This window comes from Carassius gibelio, chromosome A16 (genome assembly GCF_023724105.1).
Source record: "Carassius gibelio isolate Cgi1373 ecotype wild population from Czech Republic chromosome A16, carGib1.2-hapl.c, whole genome shotgun sequence".
NCBI lineage: Eukaryota > Metazoa > Chordata > Actinopteri > Cypriniformes > Cyprinidae > Carassius > Carassius gibelio.
The window spans coordinates 21,976,988-22,002,002 of NC_068386.1; the positions used below are offsets into that span (position 1 = coordinate 21,976,988).

Consider the following 25,015-nt stretch of genomic DNA (forward strand, 5'->3'; position numbering starts at 1 on the left):
AACAAGCCCAGAAAGCGAGAAGATGCAAAGAAAGACAGTAATAAAGCGAGAGATGGAGTGTCCAGCTGGCTGTGTGCCTGACAGAGTGGCTCATCTGGGGGCAATTACAGCCTGTCATTGTCCCCTGTCCCACAACTGCGCTCTCACACAAGTGGCCCGGGCCCGGGTGCGTGTGTGCACATATTTAAAGGGCTGGATAATGGATTGGGCAGCTAGAGACGCGCCTCAGTCCAAACAGCACGCGTCAGATTTATGGAGACCCCCAGCCCTTCCTTCCCCGTCTGTCTAGCAGGGTGACATTTCAGCAATAGTAAAACAACGTTTACACAACCACTGCAGTCTGTCCTGATGCGGCCACAGTGCCAACATGCTGCTACACGCTGGGAGAAGGGTGCTGCGTATTTATAGACCCTTGCGTGCTCGTATGTGCACACGTATGCATTTATATGCAGAATGACTGACAGAATGTTCTGTAATGGAAACAGGATGAAAACGACGGTACCGTTAGTACAAGGTTACAAATAATATCGTTATTCTACTCTTTTGACTTCATCCCTAATCATTATGGGTGCAAGTGAAGCATGATTCCACCGAAACAAGACCAATCCATTACATCCAACCTTAAATATACCATTTACCAGGGCCAATAATTTTTTTTTGCTTGATTTGAATTGCCGTGAATCGTATGTAAATCACATCAAACCCGAGAAGAGGTAGGAGCACTGATCCTGAAAATATTAATTTGCCCATATATAACAGTCTATGGATGGACTCCAAAAGCGATCTGTCTCTCATCAAATGTAATAGACACTGATGAGGCGTTAAAAGAGTACATGTAAGTGAAAGCTGAGCTGAGCTAATGGATGCAGGTTGTGTATTGCTGTGAATTTCGAACCTGTCCGATGCCCAGCCAGTCGGCGAGATCCCGTGCATTAGCCAGCGCGGTCGAGAGTCCCACTACTCGCACTTGTTTCGATGTGTGGGATGAGATAAAGTTGGTTCTGGACACAATGACCTCTAGAACCGGCCCTCTGTCCTCACCTGTGAAGTCAAACAAAAGGTTACATTTGTCAAATAAAGTCACCTTTATTCATATAACGCTTTGTACAATAGATTGTTTTTAGGGCAGCTTTACAGTAATAAACAATGAAGCTCTAAAATGAGGACAGTCATAATTCAGCTTCAGAGTGTTGAATCAGTTCAGTTCTCAATTACTGTGTAAAGTTCAGCAATTATAAACAAGTTAAATTCAGCGATACGCACTGAAGATAGTACTATCATTTTTCAGCTTGAGTCAGTTCAATGTTGATTCAACTCAGTTCAATAACATAAGTGTCGGGGTTGCAAAATTCAACAATTTTAAACAAATTTGATTCAGCTATATGCTGCTCTGTGGAAGACAACAGTGTCAGACAAAAATAAGACAATATCATTTTTCATACTTTAATATTAGTAGTTATGATCACTGTTATCCAATGACACACGGTTCAGGACTTGTGGTTTATAAGGCCCCATTTACACTGCATGGTTTAAGTGACCCAAATCCAATGTGGCACAGATCAGATATGACCGGTGAACGGGTAAGCAGGAAAAAAACGCATGGATTCCGATGTTCTCAGATCAGATTCAGGCCTCATTCATATGTGGTAATAAATACGATATGAATTGGATACGTGCATTTGCGTGTGCCATGTAAGCAGACAAATCGGATATTCCCCAGTAAATGCGAGCCGTACGTCAATTAAAAAAGTGACGTCAACTCAGGTGGACACCACCAACTGAGATCACATGACTTATTATAGGCGAGATGAAGGACGAAGGATACACACAGTGGAGCAATGCCGAGGTTTCATGTATTTTAAGTCTTTGGGGCGAAGAGATGGGGCAAAAATGCAGGGTTGTTACAGAAATAAAGGGCTCTCCTTTTTTTCTCCGCCATACGAGACCAATGTTTTGCTGATTTAAATTTTTTTTTGTTGACTTTTCAAAATATTGTGGAAAGCAAAACACTGTATAATAGGACTGCACGATGTGTCGTTTAAGCATCGATATCGCGATGTACGAATCCACAATAGTCACATCACAGGATGTGCGATGCAGGCTGTCGTAGTTGATCCGTTATTCATTAACTGTATGGGCCACCAGCTCCCCGGCCCTTGACGAATGTAAATCGCGGATTTATTGCACAGCTTAACCACAGAGTGAAAGTTTTGACAGGTCAGCGAGAGAGAGTGCGAGCGAGAGAGCGCGCGAGAGAGAGAGAGATAGTGCGCGTAAGATACAGCGCGCGCGAGAGAGAGAGATAGTGCTGTCTTGCTCTCTCTCCCTCGCGCATATTAATCAATTGACACGATGGTGTCATAATCATTTAAAATGAGAATGTAAATCTGCTCACCCCATTTTTGTTTGTAAGAAAAAATTTGATTAGATTTCATATCGCAGAAAAATAAAATATTGCAATGTCATTTTTTCCCAATATCGTGCACTGTATAATTTTATTTACATCTGCATCCATTGTATTTCATGCTGTTTTACTTCATTTTCTGGGTCAGAACGTCTACGTTTAGTAGTTTCAGCAGTGTATAGTGTAAATGCAAAAATCAGATACAGGTCACTTTTAAAAGATGATGTAAGCGGGTCGTCAAAAAAATCGGATATAGTCAGAAAATCGGATTTGGGCATCAAGACCTGCAGTGTAAATGCAGCCTAATAGTTTCCACTCCTCTGGGAAAGCCAAGTGAAACATGCCAGCTGGAATTTGCTCCAATTCCATTCATTTCAATAGGAATCTGTGCGATTGGGAGTTTCTTAATTTTGTAAAGATGCTTGCTTTAAAACATCTATTGAATAATGTGCAAATAAATATAAGTGAAATGACTGGAGTGCCAAATTATAAAGCTGGTGCAAGCATATGCACATCGCTATGATTACATGCTTTCTTAACTGCTGCTTTCTCACCACTGTCATTCTATAGGTGTTCATTTGATTATTTAGAGGAAAACCGGCAGCACATATTTCATCTAAGCACCACTCCCAGCAGCGTAGGTGACTTTGTTCAGGTTGTTCAGGGCTGTTCAGGTACTTTGAACTTCTTTTTACTCCAAGCGAAGAATAAAAAATAACTTTGCCGGAGCCTCTAACCTAGAAGATGGATCTCGTCTATGATGAGAATAGCCACTTTCTGCACATAGCTGCGGTTCTGCCAGCTGCGGCTGACTCCATCCCATTTCTCTGGAGTGGTGACGATCAGGTCAGCCTGCGCAATAGCTCGCATGTCTGGAGTAACGTCACCTGTTAACTCAACCACCCTAGAGAGAGAGTTTATGATAATGAGCAAATAAAGGTCAGGGTATAATAACAGATACATATTTGCCTGAAGAATCTATAAACACTCTCACTTTCTCCCAAGTTTCTCTTCTATTCTGACCTTCCAGTCCTCAATCCTCTCTCGGACCAGAGCTTTGAGAGGAGCAATGTAGACCACCTGCTCACACAGATACATGCCGGTTAGACCATCCCATAAGAACTAAAACTAAACCCTAACAGATGGCAGAGGTTCAGACCTTGGAGGTTGGGTACTTGTTGAAGACCCTGAACATGGCCATCTCTGCAGCGATGGTTTTGCCGGAGCCAGTGGGGGCCCCCAGCAGGACGTTGGTGTCTGTGTGGTAGAGTGTATGGAAGATCTGCGTCTGAATGGGATTAAAGTGCGTGAACTTGTACAGACTCTCATACTCCCGGTTTCCCAATGCAGTCACAGGCAGCGGCTGAAGATCCAAGAGCTCTGGAATGAAGATGAAGCAAATGAGAATGGTAATCTACAAAAGAACATCTGCATGGCTTCTCCAGTCTGAAGCCTGAGGTTTATTTCACATGTGGTTTTCACAAACATGGTTTTTGGACCACTGTGGTTGCCTACACAAGGCATCTGCAAAGCAAGCAACACTATCACTCACACCCATAAAAAATAAAGAGGTTTTCACAGCGAAGCCAAGGAGGCACCATTTTAGGTTATTAAAGATGTTAAAGATTCTTTATGGAACCATAGATGACAAAAAATAAATTAAAAATCTAGATTTATTTTTTTTAAGCTTACACTTCAGCACATAATTGATGACTGAGATCTCAAATTGTGCCACTTATTGAGGGGCACTACCTGGACTTTCTTCTGGCGCATTCTGAAAAAATCTCATAAACTAAAGTCTGGTGCACACTGTATGATTTTGCCAAAAAAAAAAAAAAAAGCTAAAACAAATCTGGGATGGTAAAGGAGTTCTAATGTTGTAAAAATCACCACTGGTGAATGAATGGTCTTTATAGTGAATCATAGACTGTGTATAAATATATATATAACATTTCCATTTAACTTCATGTACTACAAAACCATATAAAATATTTAAAAGTAAACCAAGTAAAAACTAATACAAATTACAAAAAACACACAACAAATTACCAAAACTTAATTGACAATTTTACAATATGAATACAAAATTGTATCTCAACAAAAATATCACTGTTTCATAAAAACTTCAAGTAATTCATCCCACATAACAAATAAAGTAATCGAAGGACAAAGTTGTTTACAGCTTGACGTGTGTGTGTGTGTGTGTGTGTGTATGGGACGCACCTGTGTGTGGCGGGTGTCTTTCAGGCAGGATGAGATGCTGGAAGTTGATGATGCACACAGCTTCAGAGCCCAGCCAGCGGTCAGACACGGCTCGGATGTAATACTGAGAAGGCATGGGCTCGAAGATGGGTATAGTGAAGACCACCTGCTGGGGCTCTCCACTCACAACCTGACAGTGCCAGAGAGAAAACACGATTAGAAACACACACCACATTGCATCTTGCTTACTGTATGACATTGTGTGACGTGCCGTCTTCATTAAAGAACCACATATACCGTCATTAATCGAATCTCCATCCTTTACAAAATCTAATTATACTTGCAGTTTAATTAGAGGATTTGCAAATATATTAGCATTATTTATATGCTTATTATAGTTTTTATTAATATGTATTGATTAGCTAATTTTTATATTTGTTTTATTTTAGTATTCGAAATTTTACTATATGCATCTGTCTTTTTTTTTAGCCATCATTTATTTGATCACATATTTACTAATTTTAATACTTACACTTATTTTCCGTTAGTTGCCAAAGCAACTCTTGTAGTTTTGTTCTTCATGCTGTGATCTGGTATTACGGTACATACTTTTGGGTTTGCTCGTGTCAGCAGATGTGCATGTATATTTACCTGTTTCTTATGCAGAAGGAAGTACTCCGAGTGGTAGATGTGGTCGTTGATCGGATCCTCTACCCATAACCACCAGGGCTCTCCCACTGAGCCATGGACCTGAGCAGGACCAGATGTGAGGTGTCATGAAAGTGGTATAAAGAGAACAAAGAATAACATGCATTTTGTTTTTCAAACAGATGTCCATTTATTAGTTCGAAACCTTCATGAGAGTGGAAACTACTGTTTCCATGGAACCCACATGACCAAACTTACATTACGAACACCAAACCACACATGCATGACAAATGTAACCTCACATTTCATATTGCATGAAAAACAGCAAAACTTTACAAAGGTCTGATACAGAATTAAAAATGTGTTGTCACAGGAACTTGACAGTGATTCGGAAATCTTAATGAGAGCACATGAACTCTTGCTAATCACATTCACTGCTTTATAGAGAGCGAAATCTGTTAAATTGGATGGCTTGTATTTACAGTGAGTGAAATCTTTATTGCCTGTTGAGTTGTAGCCTGTTTTACATTAAAGCGGGTGATATACGTATTGTCAGGAAGCTCCTATTTTTCATTAAAGCATTTCATTCGCTTTGCTCATAGTGTGAGTAAATCATTGTCGAGCTGTTTGATCTGAATCTGAATCACAGCTTCATTCACATTAGAGATCTGAACTGAAGCCTGCTGGCGAACTGCATTTTTAACACATTTCATTGAAAACATTTAAGAAATAAAACATGATTCCGACAACATAAATCTAAGAGCAAAGCTGAACTTAACTGAATAGATAAATGAATAAAATTACACAATTTTTAATAATAGGTTTGTGAGCTTGTCGTGGAAAGAGAGACTATGAACAGATGCTGCTTCAACAACAACAATAAAACCAAAAATGTTTGGGACCCACTTTATATTTAACATCCTTAACTATGTATCTTTATTTATATTAATCATTTAATACAATGCACTTATTATGTCCAGTTTTCAGCATCATTACTCCAATCTTCAGTGTCACATGATCCTTCAGAAATCATTCTAAAATGCTGAATTGCTGCTCAACACACACTATGGTTATTATCATTAACATTGTTATATTTATCGACGAAAACCAAATTTTTTCCTAACAAAAAATTGTCACATCCGTTTAATGTTTCTTTGTTAAATACAAGTATTTATGCATTCACGTGTAATGTTTGTTAATGACGTATTGGTGTGGCAGAGTACAGGTCATGCTCAGAGCATGTTGGCGGGTGATTAGTGTTGGCTGATGGTCATCCAGCTGTTGGGTGTCACGCTGGACGAGTTACGGTCACACAGGAGGAGCAGGCACAGAGCGGCCCATCTGTGGCCCATCACAGCACTGGCCCCCAAGAGAACAATAGCAACAGATCTGGGCCTATTCAAGCCTTTGTGCTCTTAAACGCAGGGGAGGAGATGTACAAATCAAATACCTCCTCCAGCTCCTGTTGCCTAACCTACTGTGAGTGTGCGTATGTGTTACAGTCAGGATATGTGAAACTGTGCATAACAAATTGTGTACAATATTTATATATGCATGTATATAAAACTAATTATAACGTTTGTTAAAACCAAACTTAAGATTAATATTCCACTATTAAAATAATTCTTGGCTCATCTGTGGAAAATGTGCACTAGAGTTTGGGATCTGCTGGTCTACGGAATTGAAAATCTAGATATCCCAAAGACTGACAGCAGCATGGGTGTGTTTGACATGGTTACCTGGTCATTCCACCTGAAGTCTGGGGTGATGCTGAGGCGGACGCGCAGGACAGTGCGTGTGATTGGCTGAATGCTGGACTCCATCAGGATGGCGGGTATCTGATGAACACACTGCTTCACCTTCAGTCCGATGTTCACGTGATGCAACATGTGACCTGCATGCACACACACACAATGAATATCTGTAATGTTTGCCCTTAAACGCCCGATAAAGTCTAAAACTGACAAATCCACATAAGTTTCTTGTGTCAGACTGACCAATCTCATCTTTGCCCATTTCTTTGAGTTTGTCTACCGTGAGGTTCCTCTCCTCCATTCTGGACAGCACTGATGGGGGCAGAGCGCCGAACTGTCGCAGCGGGTGGGCCCAGCCCCACAGACGCTTGTCAATCACTTTACACAGGTTCAGCAGGCGGTAGGTCATGGCCGGCCAGCGCTTCCTCAGAGCGATCTCAAACAGAGCCCGCACGATACGAGCAGCATTCTGCACAAAAACCACAAAGAGACTCTCAAACACACAATCAGGTCAATCAAGTGGACCACCGGCCGATATGACTGCACAGAAGTCACATACATGCTGCCATTATCACGTACTTGAACCAAATATGTGTTTTTATACTGTTATAAACTGAACAGTTTTTTAATAACCAGTCAGTTTTAAATAGTTGACACTGTCATTATAAATACTGTAGTTGAAATACAGTGACTGAAAACATATCAGAGATGGAGAACATACATAAATGTGTTATTATACCGTTATTAATCTGTTATAAACCAAACAGCTTTTTAATAACCAGTCAGTTTTAAATAGTTGACAATGTCATTATAAATACTGTAGTTGAAATACAGTGACTGAAAACATATCAGAGATGGAGAACATACATAAATGTGTTATTATACCGTTATTAATCTGTTATAAACCAAACAGCTTTTTAATAACCAGTTGGTTTTAAATAGTTGACACTGTCATTATAAATATTGTAGTTGAAATACAGTGACTGAAAACATATCAGACATGGAGAAAATGCATAAATATGTGTTATTATACTGTTATTAATCTGTTATAAACTAAACAGCTTTTTAATAACCAGTCACTTTTAAGTAGTTGACACTGTCATTATAAATGCTGTAGTTGAAACACAGTGAATGAAAACAGAGATGGAGAAAATGCATAAATATGTGTTATTATACTGTTATTAAACTGTTATAAACTGAACAGTTTTTAAATAACCAGTCAGTTTTAAATAGTTGACACTGTCATTATAAATACTGTAGTTGAAACACAGTGAATGAAAACAGAGATGGAGAAAATACATAAATATGTGTTATTATACTGTTATTAAACGGTTATAAACTGAACAGTTTTTAAATAACCAGTCGGTTTCTAAATAGTTGACACTGTCATTATAAATACTGTAGTTGAAATACAGTGACTGAAAACATCAGATATGGAGAAAATGCATGTGTCTCTCTTCCCTAGGTGTGATGCAAGCATCACATAAAAGTGGAAATGACGATATACTAATTATGAAACAAGTCAAAATCTTTACAACGTCAAAACTGAAATACAATTAATTATTACGTTTTTCTGTCACAATTTTAACCTCGTAACAATGACTTAGTATATGACTTATGCATGTAGACTTAAATTGTCCATCAACTGTGACTTTCTCATAATTACGATTTCTCAAAATTGTGACTTTTGTCATAATTATAGCTTTTTATCTCATCATTTTGACTTATTGCATAATAATGGCTTGGCATCTTGTATGATTTATGTATCTCGATCTGCTTTCTCACAATCTTATAACTTCTAATGTCTTTATTAAAATTTCCCAAAACAATGTGGCAGAACTGTGCCTTCATTCCTATACCAGACATAGTCTAGTGATAATCCAGAGAGGTTCAGAGAAACTCTGCTGTTTATGGGAAACAACTTGTGTTTTTGGTTTGCATGTTATTCATTAAAATAGATTTTTATAATGAGAGTGTTTTAAGAGCATTATGCATGTGCTAACACATGCAGTATCGAAATACCTTATTCACAGGCATATTAGAAACATAATTCTGATTAATTCTTTGAATAACTCATAATATATCTTAAGAGTTTACTGAAATAAAGTGAGAGGTATTCAGCTGGTTGTGTAACTCAGTAAAAGCTACTTGGGGGTGGGCAGCCTTATGAAGTATAAAATAGCATGTCTAATGCGAGAGCGTCATTTTAAACAGATTTATCAAGTATCAATCTCTGTTTTGGGGGAACAGCTTTTTAAAGGACACCTTTAAATTTTGTTCATTATCTAGAACACATTTTATGGAATGACTGATGTCCATTTGCTTTGACCGCTGTGGGAATAAATCAGAGCCGAGCGGCCGTGTGTTTGATGGTGGAGTGTGAGTTATGTTCAGATGGCTTTGGGAATCCAACATTACTTTGATCTACAAGGTGCAGGTTTACTCGTAGATCTGACTGCTACGAGGGGACTGATCTAGTCACTGATTGATTGAGCAGAAATGGACGACTGTTAGCGAAGCAGGGGGACAGACACCTGCTGACCCAGATGCTGCCATTTAACCGGCCTCAAGAGCAACCCAACTCTTTCATCCCACACTCGTCCGAATGGATGAGTACCTGCAGAACAGTCCCCATGATCCAATTCACAACACTTCAGTGAAAGCACAGCACACTACACACACAGCTTTGAACTTCACATCAGCTTTGTGGCCTGATCTTCTGCTGGGATGCATGGGAATCTTTAGGGCTGTGCGCTTACAGACTGAGAAACGTCTATCTATCTATCTATGCATGTATGTATTCATCATACAAGTATCTGTGCAATCACATGCTGTCACTTTCACCAATGAAAGCTCATAGCCATTCCGATCTACAGCTGAATGATGGAAAGAGTCTCCCTCTCTGAACAGATGCGAAACCCATTGAAAGATTCATTGTGTGCGTCCATCTAAACATAACCATCTAAAACCCCTGAAGGGTGACGGAGAGAGATCTCTCAGAGGGTCTGGATTTAAAATCAACATATGTTGGACACGGAAATGCCTCCCACTGCCGGATCCCAGCTGCACATCTGAAATCAGCCGAATTAGGAGCAAAGAGGGAATTTCTCGGACCTATCTGACCACATGGAAGCCGTTATAATGGAATGGCAGATATCAGGGATAGATGGCTTCCACAGAGAATCTGAAGAGATGGTGGGGAAGAGGATAAACATTGCCATATAGCTCACTTCCTCTGCCATGTACAGTTACATATGATTTGGGAAGTTTAATCGCTTCATTTCTATTCAACTGATTTAGCAATGTGAAGTCCACTTTTAAGAAGCATCAAATAAAGACAATTGGGAAGTCGTGGCCTGGCGTCAGAGATTCGGACTCGTAATCTCAAGGTTGCGAGTTTGAGTCTGTATGTGCATCGATCTCTTTCCGTGTCTGTGTCTCACCTGCGCTACATAAGACAGGTCCGATATGAGGGAGAAGCTGTCCACCTCCCCGCGGCCGATGTACGTCTGCAGAAGGATGTTTATCTTGCCGTAGCCGTTCTCCACTCCTCCGGCCGCCGGCAGCTCACAGAAATTACACAACAGCTTCTCCAGCTCCTCCAGCTCCTCGTCCCGGACCTGTGTGTGGGACACAAGAACCCATCAACACACTAGTGTTCATTCTGTTAAAGAAGCAATGATGGAAATGATTTAAAACCGTCTTTTCCATGACTTTAACTAGATGAGGATGAGACGACACCAGCTTCATTATACAGAAACTACTGGGACTACATCAACATGCTGATATTTTGAATTTTCTCACAAATATTCATCAAAAAAAAAAAAAGAGAGAGAAATATAGAACTTCATATGTTTTCATGCCTGACTTACAAGATATAATTGAATTTCAGAATTTAAGTCTCCCTTACAAAGCTTTTCTCATAAAAGGGCACATTTTCTTCCAAGTATTTTGTGTTATCTGGCAACCACTGGCATATGTGATCCTGGAGCACAGAAGCAGTCTTATGTCACTGGGGTATATTTTTAGCAATAGCCAAAAAATGGCTCGAAATTATTGATTTTTCTTTTGTGCCAAAATCATCAGGATATTGGGTAAAGATCATGTTCCATGAAGATATTTTATAAATTTTGTATCTTAAATATATAAAAACGTAACTTTTGATTGGTAATATGCATTGCTTAGATATTAATTTGGACAACTCTGAAAGCGATTTTCTCAGTATTTAGTTTTTTGTGCCCCCTCAGGTTCCAGATGGGAATAAAGTGATCTCCAATGATATTCTGCTCAAATGAAAGTATAGTAAAGCCAGACGATTCCCAGATGACTAGTCAACTAAAACTTAAATAGACTTTTGACACAGGACTAAGACTACACTAAATACAAATGAAAACACTATAACACACACCTCTAAAATACACACTTTATTTAACCAGAGGTCATCTCACCTTGACCTGCTCAAATTCTTCAGCTTTTGAAACAATGCTCAGAATATCAGCTTCAGTCTTCTGCGCATTGAAAAGCTCATTGAATGTCTGTAGAACGTAAAGAAACAATGTTAAAACAGTCAAACATGAATGAAACACACATTAACACACATTAAGTCCAGAGCATAACTGTCAGATTTGATCAGACTGTTTCCTGTTTTTGAGAGAAGTTTCTTATGCTCACCAAGGATACGCTTATTTGATCAAACCACAGTAAAAAGTCATTTTGTAAAATATTATTACAATTTAAAAATTGTTTTCTATCTGAATATTAAAATGTCATTTATTCCTGTGATGCAAAGCTGATTTTTCAGCATCATTACTCCAGTCTTCAGTGTCACAAGATCCTTTAGAAATCAATCTAATATGTATTTTTTGTTTTTAAATTGTGATTCTTTGACATACATACTTTTGAAGAACAGCAACTATTTATTTATTGTAGCAATGTAAAAAAAAAAAAAAAAAAAATCTTTATAGTCACTTATGAACATTTTAACACACCCTTGTTAAATAAAAGTATAAAAAAAGAAAAAAAAAAGAATACAAATTATTATTATTGTTATTTTTTTTTTTTTTAAATGTCAGATCTCAGTGTTGGCTAAAGCTATTTTTTGGCTTTTTAAAATATCATGCAAATGCTTTATCCTGACTGAAGATGTGCTATATTAATCTGATTTTAGCAAAGTTTTCTTTGAGACCTAAATACTGCATGCAGCCGATGAATCTACCAAACTACAGAGTATGTGTACAGCGTCTCTCACCTCGATGGTGTTGTACTTTATGTAGAAGTGACTGGCCGTCCTGCCAAGGTCTGTGGATGCAAAATAACCAGTTCTCTCATCAAAGCGGATCATGCGTGCCTTATCCAGCTTCCTGCCGGACTCCACGACTAACTCCTTCCGGTACAGCTCCAGCTGTGGATCCATCTAAATACCAGCACAGCATTAACTACCATCAACACGTTCCAGAATTCATCATTAGACATAATAAAATATATCAAGAAAGGATAATATGAATGAAACCTGAAAGGCATCTGAACAGTGACTGCTGTGAGAGTATGAACAGCAGATAACGAGAGCATGAGCACCTGATAGGCCTTGTGACTGATCCCGTAAGCCAGTGGATTGGCTCTCATTCGCACATACAGGTACGTGTAACTCAGCCAGCGCACAGCTTCATCAACATTAGTCACCGTCCCTAGAGCGATCTGCACAGAATAAGCAGGCATTACATTTCACAGCGCTCACATCAAATCACCAAATCCAGATGTTTTCTGGAGGTGTGGTTTATGTTTGGTATTGCTATCCATGTATAACTGAGATCTTGGATGCTATATGATAACTGATAGGACATTCATACACACAGAAATCCATGTTGAAAGGATCTTGAGCTGGTGTCTGATGTCACTGCGCCATCTATTGGACAAAGTTTTCATGCTTTTGATTTGATGGCCTTGTAGATGCTGCCCTCATGTGGCAGAGTGAAGAACCTCCATTGCATTAATGAGTTAATAAAATGAAAGTTTGCAAACAAGCTAAATTGACCATGTTAAATACAAAGAGAAACAGTTTGACTGTAAGTTTAGTGTTAGAACAAGTGTACTGTAACTGATGAAATAAAAGTACATCTGTTTGACCAGATGCTCTTTGTCATTTTTTTTATTTATTTTTTGGTAATATTTGTGCAGTTTTTTTAACATGACAACAATTGCACAATTTGCACCTAATATTTACATTGTATTTTATTTCATCTTTATTTTCTATTATAGATTTTTTTTATGTTTCTGTTTTCACTTCAATTTTGGTCAACAATGATTTTGTTGTTCTTCTGTCATTTTTATTTGTTTATATAGCACATTAAAGCTTTATTTAACAGTTTTGGTTTATTTAATTTACTATTTTACTATTGTACTTAAGCTTCAGTAAAATAGAAAATATAAAAGTCAATATTTGTATATTAGCTGAAAACACTCTAAATGAAAGTGCTTTTCTATAGTATAAACTCTCAAATGTCAACTATACATCGGACTGGTTTCTTCTTTAAGTTATAAACAAGTACAAATATGAATGGTGTTATAATGTTATACTAAAGTTAGAATTACAATAACGGGAAGAACACTTAAGATAAAAAAAAAAAAAAAAAAAAATGCATCTTAAGTACGCAGAAAAACATAAGTGGACTTTGAACGATTAATTGCCGCTTTGAACGATTACGTAATTGTGGCATCCATAATTGTAATGGTGATTAGAAATCGGATGAATTGTGCAGCCCTAATGTACGTACAGTGTCACAGTAGAGTTGTGTGTGTGTTGTACCTCGGCGTTGAGGTTGTCGGCGAGACTCTGCTGGAACTGGCTCTCGATGGGGTTCTGCTGAGTCAGGAGCGTCAGGTAATGGCTCAGCTTGTCATGGGTCGTGATGATGGCTCCTTCACCGTACTTATCAAACTGTGGCCGTCCGGCGCGCCCGAAGATCTGCATCACATCCAGGATGCCCAGATCCACTAATGCACCACGCTTGGCATCATAGATATTAGTGCCCTGATTGTGGAGAAACAGGAACCATTGAAAGCCCGCCCTGAAGATTCCAGCATTACGTTTAATGAAGCAGAGTTTGACGCTCTGACCTTAATGATGACCGCGTGAGCGGGTAAGTTAACACCCCAGGCCAGCGTGGCGGTGCACACCAGAACCTTCAGGTATCCTCTTGAAAACATGTTCTCCATGAGCGTGCGGTCCTGCCGTAACATTCCCGCATGATGGATGCCGAAGCCGTCGGGAAACATCTCCCTCATCTGCTTGTTTCTGGAGCGCTGCACCTGTGACACACACACACACACATCACATGAGCAGGATACATCGGGGGGGGAAAAGGCACATTTGATTCTCTTCACCTGTAAACTACCAGAAAGCACACAAACTCACTGCTGCACTTTTCTGATTGGTACAGTAGGTCGAGAGCAATGTCAAACCTGGGCTGTGTCTGAAATTGCATACTCTTAAGTCCGAAACATTTTATTTTGATTATGTATTTACTTTGAAACTGTTAAAAAAGTTGATTCTATAGAGTGAGTGTGTGTAGTGTGAATGCAATCTGTGTACTACATTCAGACCATCAAAATATTGCAGATGTTAGACACACAGTCTGCTAATACTCTAATGACTGCCAGTTGACATGTAGTCACAATATAGTTAGTAGAATGTCTAAAGTGGACTTTTAAAAATAAAGAGTTACACACTCCAGTTTCTCACAAGTAGTAGTAAATCATCTGGGTACTCTTCACCTACTGTTTCATGAATTCAGACATACTACTGGGCTCACTGTGTGAGAGGGATGTGATTTCGGACATGAGGGAGAGGCGGGACTTCCTGTTTTCTCCACCATGTCAGATAGTGGGAGTGTTTTTTGCAATTCCTTTTGGCAGAAATGACAACCCACTTTGAAACCACATCCCCTGTGTAAAATAAAAGCATGCAGAAAGATCTGGTTCTGTCCAGCAGTGGCCGAGCTCAGAGCGCTGTGATTGAGATGAGTGTTGTGTTGACTGCCGATGAGGGTTGTGACCTGCGCCGACAGTAACGTCCTCACCATCAGACGCTTTGATCTCACTCTGCCCGAGTCTAAATGGAGGTCAACAGCAACAAGGCCTCAGTGCTGCTGAGAACAGCCCATTACAGACACGTCTGGCCCTCTCCAACCCACACAGAATACCAACAGCACCGAAATCTGCCTTACTCCAGTCTCTCCTCTGTGCTCTACCGCGGTACAGTGATGGGATCACATGATATACGGTGGTGCTTGGATATATGGTGCTGAATGATATAATACTATTTAGTTTCATTGACCTTATATTACCATTCTAATTCATGATTATCACCAACGTTTAATGCCTCGTGACTAAACAAAGTATGCCAATGTGAGTGTGAGAAAAAAGAAAGAAAGAAAGAAAAAACCCTTGGTCTTGAAATTTTTGCTTATATGCACTACGTTTAAAAGTGATTAAAAGTGAATCGAATAGGATTCGATGTGTACCGGGGTATTTCTGTTTTTTCGTTAAGCATCATCTGATGTCAGGGAGTGAATCTGCAAGTCACTCGGCTTATCGCCAGCGAATATAGCTTGGGTATGAACACAAAAGATGCGTTGAAAAATGTTTAAATAAACTTTACTTCTGGTTCCAATTTAAGTTAAACAAAAGTTTTGTTTAACTTAAATTTTAACTTTTTTTAGTTTTGGCAAAAAAAAAATCTGGAGTGGCATTTCTCGCTATTAATAAGTGTTACTCTCTTCTCATATCTTTGGTGATCAATATGCTGACTGACTAAATATAAAAGTCCTTTATGACAGCTTTCACTACATTTCCTTATCAAGTTACTTCAATCGGTTACATTATGACAGATGTAAAAATATCATCCTGTCTTTTTGATATAAACGTCTCATTGCTTTCCACTGATCATTACACTGCTTTAATGAATTGGCCCTTCATAAGAACTTTAGCTCCAAAAAAGCTCTTTTGCTTGTTCTGTTCTTCTTTAGGTCATTTGGGGCTCCACTCAGCTGGTCTCCATTGATCTGTGGATCCTATCAGAGCTATGTTGAGAGCAATGCTCTCTGTTTCAATGTGGCCTGTGGCACAGCAGCAGCGTTTAAGAGACAACGATGGGAGTAGCAGAACGTCATCTGCCAAGCCTTTTTTCTGAATTCAAATGCAGGTCCCCATACGAAATCTAAAGTGCTAAATTACACATCTGATGTGAGATTCTTAAAAAGCGATTTTGTCATTTTGTATCATTGCCATATGATGTCATATGCAATTTCATACCATCACCAGCACACAATTTACCAGCATGAGGCCGTTTCAGATGTGTGATGTGGACATTGTCTGAACGTGAGAGCTGCTTGCCCATGTAAAACTGCCAAAGCATCAGAATCAGATCAGAAAGGTCAGCTGAGTGATTTGGTTGCTAGGGTGTTCTGCATGATTACTAAGGCATTGATGCACAAGAAATGATCTTTTAGTCTAGGCTCCAATAATTGCGATAAGCTTGGCATTTTGTTACTTATGATCCAAAACAAAGCCCCAGCCTTCCAATTCTGTCTTCTTTATAACAAAATTCATACAATACATTTGGTGGTCATTAATGTGTGGTGAAGGATCACCAAGTGCTCGTGAAGTGATCATCTTTTACTCTCTGCTACAAGTTATAGCACCAAATAAACATGAATGAGAACAGAACAACATAATGAAGTATCTCAAGTCTCGTGTAATCGCTCAATCAATGCAGAAAGACCTAAGTTTAACACCAATTTCTCACATAACATTACATTTACAGGAAGGCCATTCAATGTCCATAGCTCAACAGTTAGGCAGAAAAATGACTAATAAATATGAGCATGATATTTTTATTTAACCTTTTATCGTCATTATTTAATGCATGTTTGAAAAATTCAGTTTCAAAAACAAGCTATGACAGCCACCATTTAAATGTTTATATTTCAACAACAAACTGGAGTAGAAACAATCATATCATTAAAAGGTTGATATAAAACTTCATTATGTACAAATTAAATGTATACAACTGCTTATTTGAGTTTTGATTATGATAACATGCAACAAACAAAAAATAAAAAAAAATAGGTTTTCTGTATAGTTTACTGCATTATTGTTTCTCCTGAAAAAAAAAAAAGTAAAATAATCAATATATAAAATGGAAATTAAATCAAGCAAAACAAATCAAGAGCTTGTAAATCTGAATGAAACTGTGAAATCTGTGTCAATACCAAACTCTATATCTAAGGTGAGCACAGTGTTAACTTGGAGATTGCAGTTTGGTTTCTAAGGTGTTGTACATGGTTGTAAGGACTTGCTATGCAGCTGTTATTTATTTCATTTTTGAGTGGTTGTTGGGTACAAAAATAGACATTTTTAAGTGTGTCGAGTCAGATTTTCTGGGAAACTGCATGCTTACGTCAGTGTTTTTTGTGTGTGTGTGTGTGTTTACGTATTCGGCTTGTGGCTACAATTAGAGGAGGCAGTTGTGTAGAAGTTGAAATAATGAGCTAGTACTGATCATGGATCATTCCAACTGGTAACCTTTGAAAGAATCACTTATTGTAGCCCCCCCAACACCCACACACAAACTTAAACTTGAAATCTTGCACGTCTCTTCAAAAAATGACCTTGAAGGGACAAACAAGTAGGGAAAGCAACATAGCCTGCTGTAAAACAAGAATCAATATCAGCATGACTTTCTAGAGGTGGCACCAGCTTCAGGATCTAGGGCTGGGATAAACTATTATTTTGTAAACAATTAATCTAGCGATTATTTTTTAGATGCATCGATTAATCTAACGATTTGTTTTTCCAAACCGATTCGATTCCGATTATCTCCCCATTAATTGACTACTAACAATTTATACATGTTGATTTACATATCTGAATGAAAAAAACATGAATTCCTTAACATTGCAATATATGTTTATTGCTCTTAAAATTACAATATAAAAGACTGACTAAGAAGCATTACTTTGCACTTGTATAGAGATAGCATTCAATAAGACCTCGAAGCCTTGAAAACACATAGCTTACTGAAACAAGCTTACTGAACACATAGGGCCTAGCTTACAGAAAATAAGTTCTTCTTTCAGATGAAAATAACAACAACCTGATGTCTAGCATTCAGTAAAAAAGGTCATCCAAAATACTTGTTTAGAGCAATTGAAAGAATACAGTAACCAATGTAAACTTGAGGGCTTTAAGCTAATACAGAGAGTGCTTCCATCAAAAAAAGAAAAAAAGAAATGAAAATTAACAGTGGGAGCCAGCAGCCTGTCATGGAGAAAAAAAATAAATAAAAATCTCTGAATGCTCCACGTGAAACTTTGGCGTTCCGCCCTTTTTCTATCGTGTCTAATGATTTTGGTTAATATGCACGAGGGAGAGAGAGAGAGAGAGAGAGAGAGAAAGCACAAGAAGCGCTCCTGTTGTTTGAAGACTGTGAGTGCGCGCGCAGCCGGGGCTCTCTCTCGTACGCGCCCTGTCAGGCGCAGCAGTCATTCTATTCTACATCACTCACCGATCAAATAAGGCTTTGACAGCCGCCCAAAAAAAAGATCAATGCAGAACAACCCCTGGATTGGTTATATAACGTTGGACAGAATGTTGATCCGGCCATCGCGTATATTCAGCGCACATGAGGTAAACATTTTGCAAACATTTTTTAGAGAAATAAAAACAGGTCGACGAATCGATGCACATTTTTTGCGTCAACCTATTTTTTGACCTCGACGAGTTGTTCCAGCCCTATCAGGATCTAAAGAGATTTAAGACTGACCCAGAGATGGCTTTTATTTTATTTTTCTTGTTGGACCAGTTAGCCAGAGGGTTGAAATTTAGAGCTTTGTCAAAACAAAATTTTGTAAAATACAAAACAATGTTTTTCTGCAAATAGCTTGCAATTTTGTGTCTAAATCACAGATGTTGGTTGAAAGCATGGAAGTTACAAAGTCTAGATTCTCAGTAATAGTTCACCATAAAATCTAATTCTTTCATCGCTTACTTACCCTCATAACCTCAAACTAACTTATAGCATGTCATGGTATTATACCACGTCCAAACTATTTTTGATGTAGTCTTTGTATGCATGCATTGATCAATGTTTGATTTGATCCGAGAGGGAATAAAAGCTTATGCCATTCTAGTCCTGCCACTCTTACACACGTTTTGGTCTTGCCCTGCCCTCTCCTCATTTTGGTTGTCTGTTTTCAATTCGCTCTCAGTCATTTCTTCGCATATTCACCTCTCTCTCCTCATTGGCCTGTTTGGTGTCCTGCATGCTGATTATTTTCTACCTAGCTATTTTGCAGATTTCATTGCTTTATACATTGCTTTTCTCTCTTACTTTGCTGGCCAGACAACATATTTCTATTCTTTTTATTTATTTAGTTATTTATTTGTTTCTTTTCTTTTCACCCTTATTGTATCATGAAAAATGTTGGCACTGCTATTTTGGTAATGTTTTATAAAAAGTTTTATCATCAGTTAATGCAGTATTTAATAAACTTATTTATATTTTTGTATTTTTAAGTCAAATGTATTTATGTAGGAAATAAATTACTAACAGTTTCCAACTATATATATATATATATATATATATATATATATATATATATATATATATATATATATATATATATATAACAGTTGTGCTACTTAACATTTTTGCCAAAACTGGTATTTTTTCTTCAGGATTATTTGATGAATGGAAAGTTTATTCAGATTATATAGATAGGGTTATATAGTAACAATTAAAAATACTTTACTGTGACTTTCCATCAATTTGTAGTTCCTGTGGCTCAGTGGTAGAGCATTGCGTTAGCAGCGCAAAAGGTTGTGGGTTCGATTTCCAGGGAATAAAGATTCAGTAAAAAAATAAATAAGTTTATTAAATACTGCATTAACTGATGATGAAACATACCTTTTTGTAAAACATTACCAAGATAAAATAAGATATTTGAAAATAAACAATCTGGATTAAGTTGAACCCAAATGAAGCTGTTAGGTATCTCCCTGATGCCAGAAGAGAATAATAAAATCATGGATCTGGATTTTACAAATATAGTTTTGTTTGCTCATCTCAACCACGATAAGCCCTGAATGTAAAGCAGCTCTGTTTTAGTTTCTCTAAACGTATCACATATTTCCTAAACTTACCAGCAAGTGAAAACGCATCCTCGTAGAAAATAAGTAATCATGGGAAATAAAAAGGTAAAAAAGAGTGAAACCCAATGAAATGAATGCAAGAGTGGGTTTGAGATGGTGAGGAGTGGCATATGTTCTCCAGGGCACCGCGAGGCTCACAGGAGGCTCTAATTGAAACGCTAAGGTTTGCTTTGAGGTGTCACAGAGTATTAATGCAGCGCTCTCTGAGCAGAAGTTAAAATGAGGCTGGGGCAGAAGCTCATGTTCGGAGGTTGGATTCAAGATGGCAGCCCATCGGCTCTCTGATCAAGGCTGATTAAGGGTCGCTGAAGAGAGATTATTTCCCTGCGAACTAAGCAGAAGCCGGGGCTGCCTTCCACCGGCCGCGGCAGACAGCGCTGATTAGCCATTACTCTGCCTTAACACAAGCAGACAGTAGCCATACCGCACGGAGACACGGCACACACCTCTGTGGTCATATAGATACTGAGACATGACGAGATCTGAACAAGCAGCCTGTGGCCACAGCAACCACAATGACCTCTGTTTCTCAAATGGCACTCAGAGAAAGAGAAAAAACGAACAAAAAACAAAACACCTAACTGAGAAATCAACACAGGCTCATTGCTGACGCAAAGACATTACGGGTCTTGATATGTCTACTTTGCATCTCTTACATTTCTTAGACAACTTGCTATATTTTGTTACAAATATTGTAACAAATCTCTTTTAGCTGGATTCCAATGCATAATGACAGAGAATTAAACACTAAGTATGCTTTAAACCAACAACTTTAAGTAATTTACTGGTTTATGTTCACATTGGTGAAGTAATGATGGCAATAAAAATAAATGCACGGCTTTCTATCATCTTACAAATGATGAAATTACATCTAGTTGGGTTGGGTAGGAAAGGAAAGGAAAGGAAAGGAAAAGTTGAAATAGGTCAAAAAAGGAAAGTGAAGTAATGGAAATAGAAAGAGAAATGGAGAAATAAAGTGAAATGAAAAAGAAAAGAGGTGGGAAGGAAAGAGGAAAATAAAAAATTTGAAAATAATACAGTGTAAATGAAAAAGAGAAAAGAAAAATGAAAGGGGAAAAAGACTTAAAATATGGTAAATATATCTGATTTCTAACATATTTACGATTACATATTCCTATTAACTGTGGTCAAACTGATTAAAACCAAAGTGCCTTCCCGCTGTTTCCTGGAAGTGCTCTACTTCCTGTATCTTCACAAATCTTTCACAGAGACTGGCTGAACGTTTGGTTGACTTAATTGTGCAGACAAGACAACAAAGCCTTTTTGTCCTGCACTGAATAACGCCATCCTCGTAGGAGAGAGAAGTTAAAAATAGTTGAAAGCGCAAACAAAAGAAATTAATGAGCTAAATCTTGGAGACCTGTCCCATGAGGCCAAGGGGGACTTTAGACAGAAAGAGAAACTCTCCCGTCTGAGAGAAGGCCTGCTGTCATACTTGATGTTTCCTCCACACAGAAGAAAAAAAAACCTCACAGCTCCCACCGTTCTGTCTGTGCCAGATTCTACAGACTGCCAGCATTAGACTGCTTTAATCATCAGCACACACTTCTGTGATACGTCAGTGTCGTCTCTCTCTCTCTACCTCTCATGTGAATTGCTAGTCCGAGCACTAGGTGTCTCCTTTCATCCACCGATGAGAGAGAGGAGGATCTGAGGCAGGGACAGAATGCTGTTTGGGAGTCTACGGGAGCGTAACGGAGGGGCTCCGGTCTGAAAGAGTGGAATCTGAGTGCGTGACAGAGATCATCAGATGGGTCTGAACTAAATCAATCTTTTGACGCAAGACTGATCAGTGAGGAAGACCCCAAAAGAGAGTAGCTTTCATTTTGTTTATGGTTAGAATAGTACAAATCTATTTTCTGACATTATTATTGCAGAAATTTATATGTGTGGCTTTTAATTATTTTCATTTGTAAATGTTTTTTACTGCTGTCTGCGACCCATCAGTTGACTGCAGTAAAACACATGTGGATTTGAGGGTACAGGATCATAACCACAGTAAAGCACATCTCTCATCATGATGGCGCAGGTTACGTTGGTATGTCTTGTCCCACCTACATAAACATAATAGCTGAGGAAACATAACCTTTTCCTGAACACTGTAACGTGACCTTACTGATGGGCTGATGTGTGAAGGGGATATGAATAGTCAGAGGGCATGTGAAAGGATCTCTATCCATCGCGTTTCTATTAATAGGTTGCGTCCTTCAAGCAGATCAAACGTGAGAGATGGACTGTCTGTAATATTCACACACATCAGACACACACAAAACACACATAAAGGTGTTACTTAAAATATTACACTAAACTTCAAGAATTCAATAATATTAAATTCTCAAAGGTTTTGGAACCAATTAATACAATCTAAACATTCAAAAGTATATATGTAACAAATGTTCGTAGATTGGGAAGGAGGAGGCAGCCATTAACGGACGACTGCAGCATAAAACAACATAAAATCCAAGCCCGGTCCTCTCTCGCCCTTAACTGTCTAGGGGTTGACCGATAATAGGCCTGGCTGATTATCGGCACTAATATTAAGCATGTCTATGATTATCAGTATCGTGATTTCTTTAAACTGATTTGCCGATAAAATACATTTTTATTTAGAATTTTGCATTTAATTTTGAAATTACCTTTTTTGCTCTGATGCAGACTGTCAGAACTCACCACAATGTGGCCAAAAGCAATCTCCACCCATCTGACTTGTTGGGAGTCATGATTCTGACCAATCAATGCAGAATTCACTCTCACTCTGAAAGCGTTTGATAACATGAGCTGATTCAGTGCTCACACATCAGTTGTCTCTCAAAGGTAAGGCATCAGCAGACATTGCTTAATTTGCAATAAATCACAATCCACTAATGTTACACTGAAGTTGCAAAACACCTCAATAATATATATTATTTCTGTGATGCAGAACATGTGGACGAAACCGAGGAATCTAGTCATAAATGCAATTTACTGTGTGACATGGATTGTCACAGAATTTATCAAAGTTTGGATGAATTAATCAAAAGTAGGTTAGTACACTTAAATAAGAGTCCCGATATGGACTAGTATCTGTAAATATTAAGCCACAAAAATACTATTTGAATATGAATCCAGCATGTTCTGCGTGCCTTACTGTGTGTGAATAGCACACACTCATGGTTTTGTTTTAATTTTAATAATAAACCCTTTGTTTACCAAAAAATAAAGAGTTTTACTCTTTGATTAAAATATACATTAAAATTGATTTCATTTGCAATTTACTGTAAATTACAACTAGCTAACTAACATTTCTAGAGTCACATAGGCCAAGATTAGGATCACAAAAATTGATACATTTCAATAGGCTATTGAAATAAGTGTGCCTGTAATAGACAATGAGTGTTATAGTTTCATGAAAATAGTTGCACCTCTTCAGAACAACTTCTACAATATAGCTATGAAGAAAATTAAATGATTTACACGTATTATCAAAAATTATATCTGGTGTCTGAATAATTTTTGGTTTGACTGTTAAAATTACAAAGTAATTCAGTCAAGAGCAGTGAGTGATTTTCATTTTCTTGGATTAACATTACAGCAGCCAGTAGCTAAATTAGGCGTCACTTTAAGAGACGATGAACGCAGCCAATATAACACACATCCCATTTTTTCCTCAACTGTTTACTTTCACTTAAGAAATAACTGACAGTATTTTCGAGCATAATTTCCAAGGTGGATATTTTGACATATTTTGTATGTATTTGTTGGCACAAGAGCAAAAATAAGCAAATTCGGTGTTCAAGCATTTTGAGACACCTTTTTTTCTGCGTGAGCCCTGAACACCAGAACACAGCGAGTACTGAATTGGGCTCTTTCACATTTTTTTTTTTTTCAAACGGCGATTTGTATTTGTTCTTTCCGGTGCAGGAGGGACTTCGAGGAGAACTTCGCAGAAGAGAGCTCGGTTCAGTGTCGCTGTCCGTGATACGCGACTCTCGATCTCTCTCGTGCGCACCGAACACAACATGCGAGTAACCAGCTACTCTGTTCAGCTTTTCCGCATCTTGTGTTTGGATGCTTTAGTGTTTAAATTGACAAGCGGTAAGGCTTAAAAACACGTGAACAAGATAAGCTTTCGTGACAATGTGCAGCCGTCACCAACTTTCACCCCACTAGCGACGGCCCTGAGGGTGCAGATATGCAACATGAGCAGTTTTAATCTAAATTAGATTGTAAAATTTTCGAAATTTTAAGCAAAAACAATGATTTGACTTCAGTTTTGTGAAACTATACATAAAAAAGAAAAATAATAATCTGCATGAAACAAAAACAACATGCCAATTCACTCTTTGCCAGCAGGTGGCACTTAAAGCATTTCCACGGTTTCCGTTGTAAACAATGCAGCACTGCACTTATGAACTTTAATATGCAGACGATATACAGAGGCAAGATGAAAAGTAAAAATGCCATCTACACTTTTCTTAAGACAGTAAGTTACCCTCAGACATACCTTCATATAAAGTCCTACCCCTAACTGAATCGCGATTTGTTTAGCATCTCAACCAATGTGAATCGCCACATATTTGAATCAATTTTCAACCGACTCTAGTTCTACCCAACTATTCAGATGTGTGCATTGCATTTTACAGAGGACAAGGACTATTTCCTGGGAGAGTAGGCTACTATGCTTCTGTGGACAAAGGCTGTTTCTATGAAGTCTGACAATTCCAACTTTGTAAGTAAGTTTTCATGTTTAAAGAATTTACCACTGATGATTCAAACATAAGTTTTCAGCAGTGTAGAG

General features: G+C 38.2%; 1 protein-coding gene across 1 annotated transcript in view; it reads right to left on the reverse strand.

Annotated features, from left to right (window-relative positions):
- Window positions 1-25,015, reverse strand: part of ascc3 (activating signal cointegrator 1 complex subunit 3) — a 205,551-nt gene that overhangs the window by 27,703 nt on the left and 152,833 nt on the right. Inside the window, exons 15-28 of the mRNA XM_052617566.1 lie at window positions 14,122-14,313; window positions 13,811-14,035; window positions 12,583-12,702; window positions 12,257-12,421; window positions 11,457-11,543; window positions 10,452-10,628; window positions 7,252-7,477; window positions 6,994-7,148; window positions 5,258-5,356; window positions 4,628-4,796; window positions 3,564-3,784; window positions 3,399-3,484; window positions 3,142-3,308; window positions 896-1,041 (exon numbers count right to left, since the gene is read on the reverse strand). Coding sequence (XP_052473526.1) covers window positions 896-1,041; window positions 3,142-3,308; window positions 3,399-3,484; window positions 3,564-3,784; window positions 4,628-4,796; window positions 5,258-5,356; window positions 6,994-7,148; window positions 7,252-7,477; window positions 10,452-10,628; window positions 11,457-11,543; window positions 12,257-12,421; window positions 12,583-12,702; window positions 13,811-14,035; window positions 14,122-14,313 — 2,235 coding nt within the window. The remainder of the gene's footprint in view (window positions 1-895; window positions 1,042-3,141; window positions 3,309-3,398; window positions 3,485-3,563; window positions 3,785-4,627; window positions 4,797-5,257; window positions 5,357-6,993; window positions 7,149-7,251; window positions 7,478-10,451; window positions 10,629-11,456; window positions 11,544-12,256; window positions 12,422-12,582; window positions 12,703-13,810; window positions 14,036-14,121; window positions 14,314-25,015) is intronic.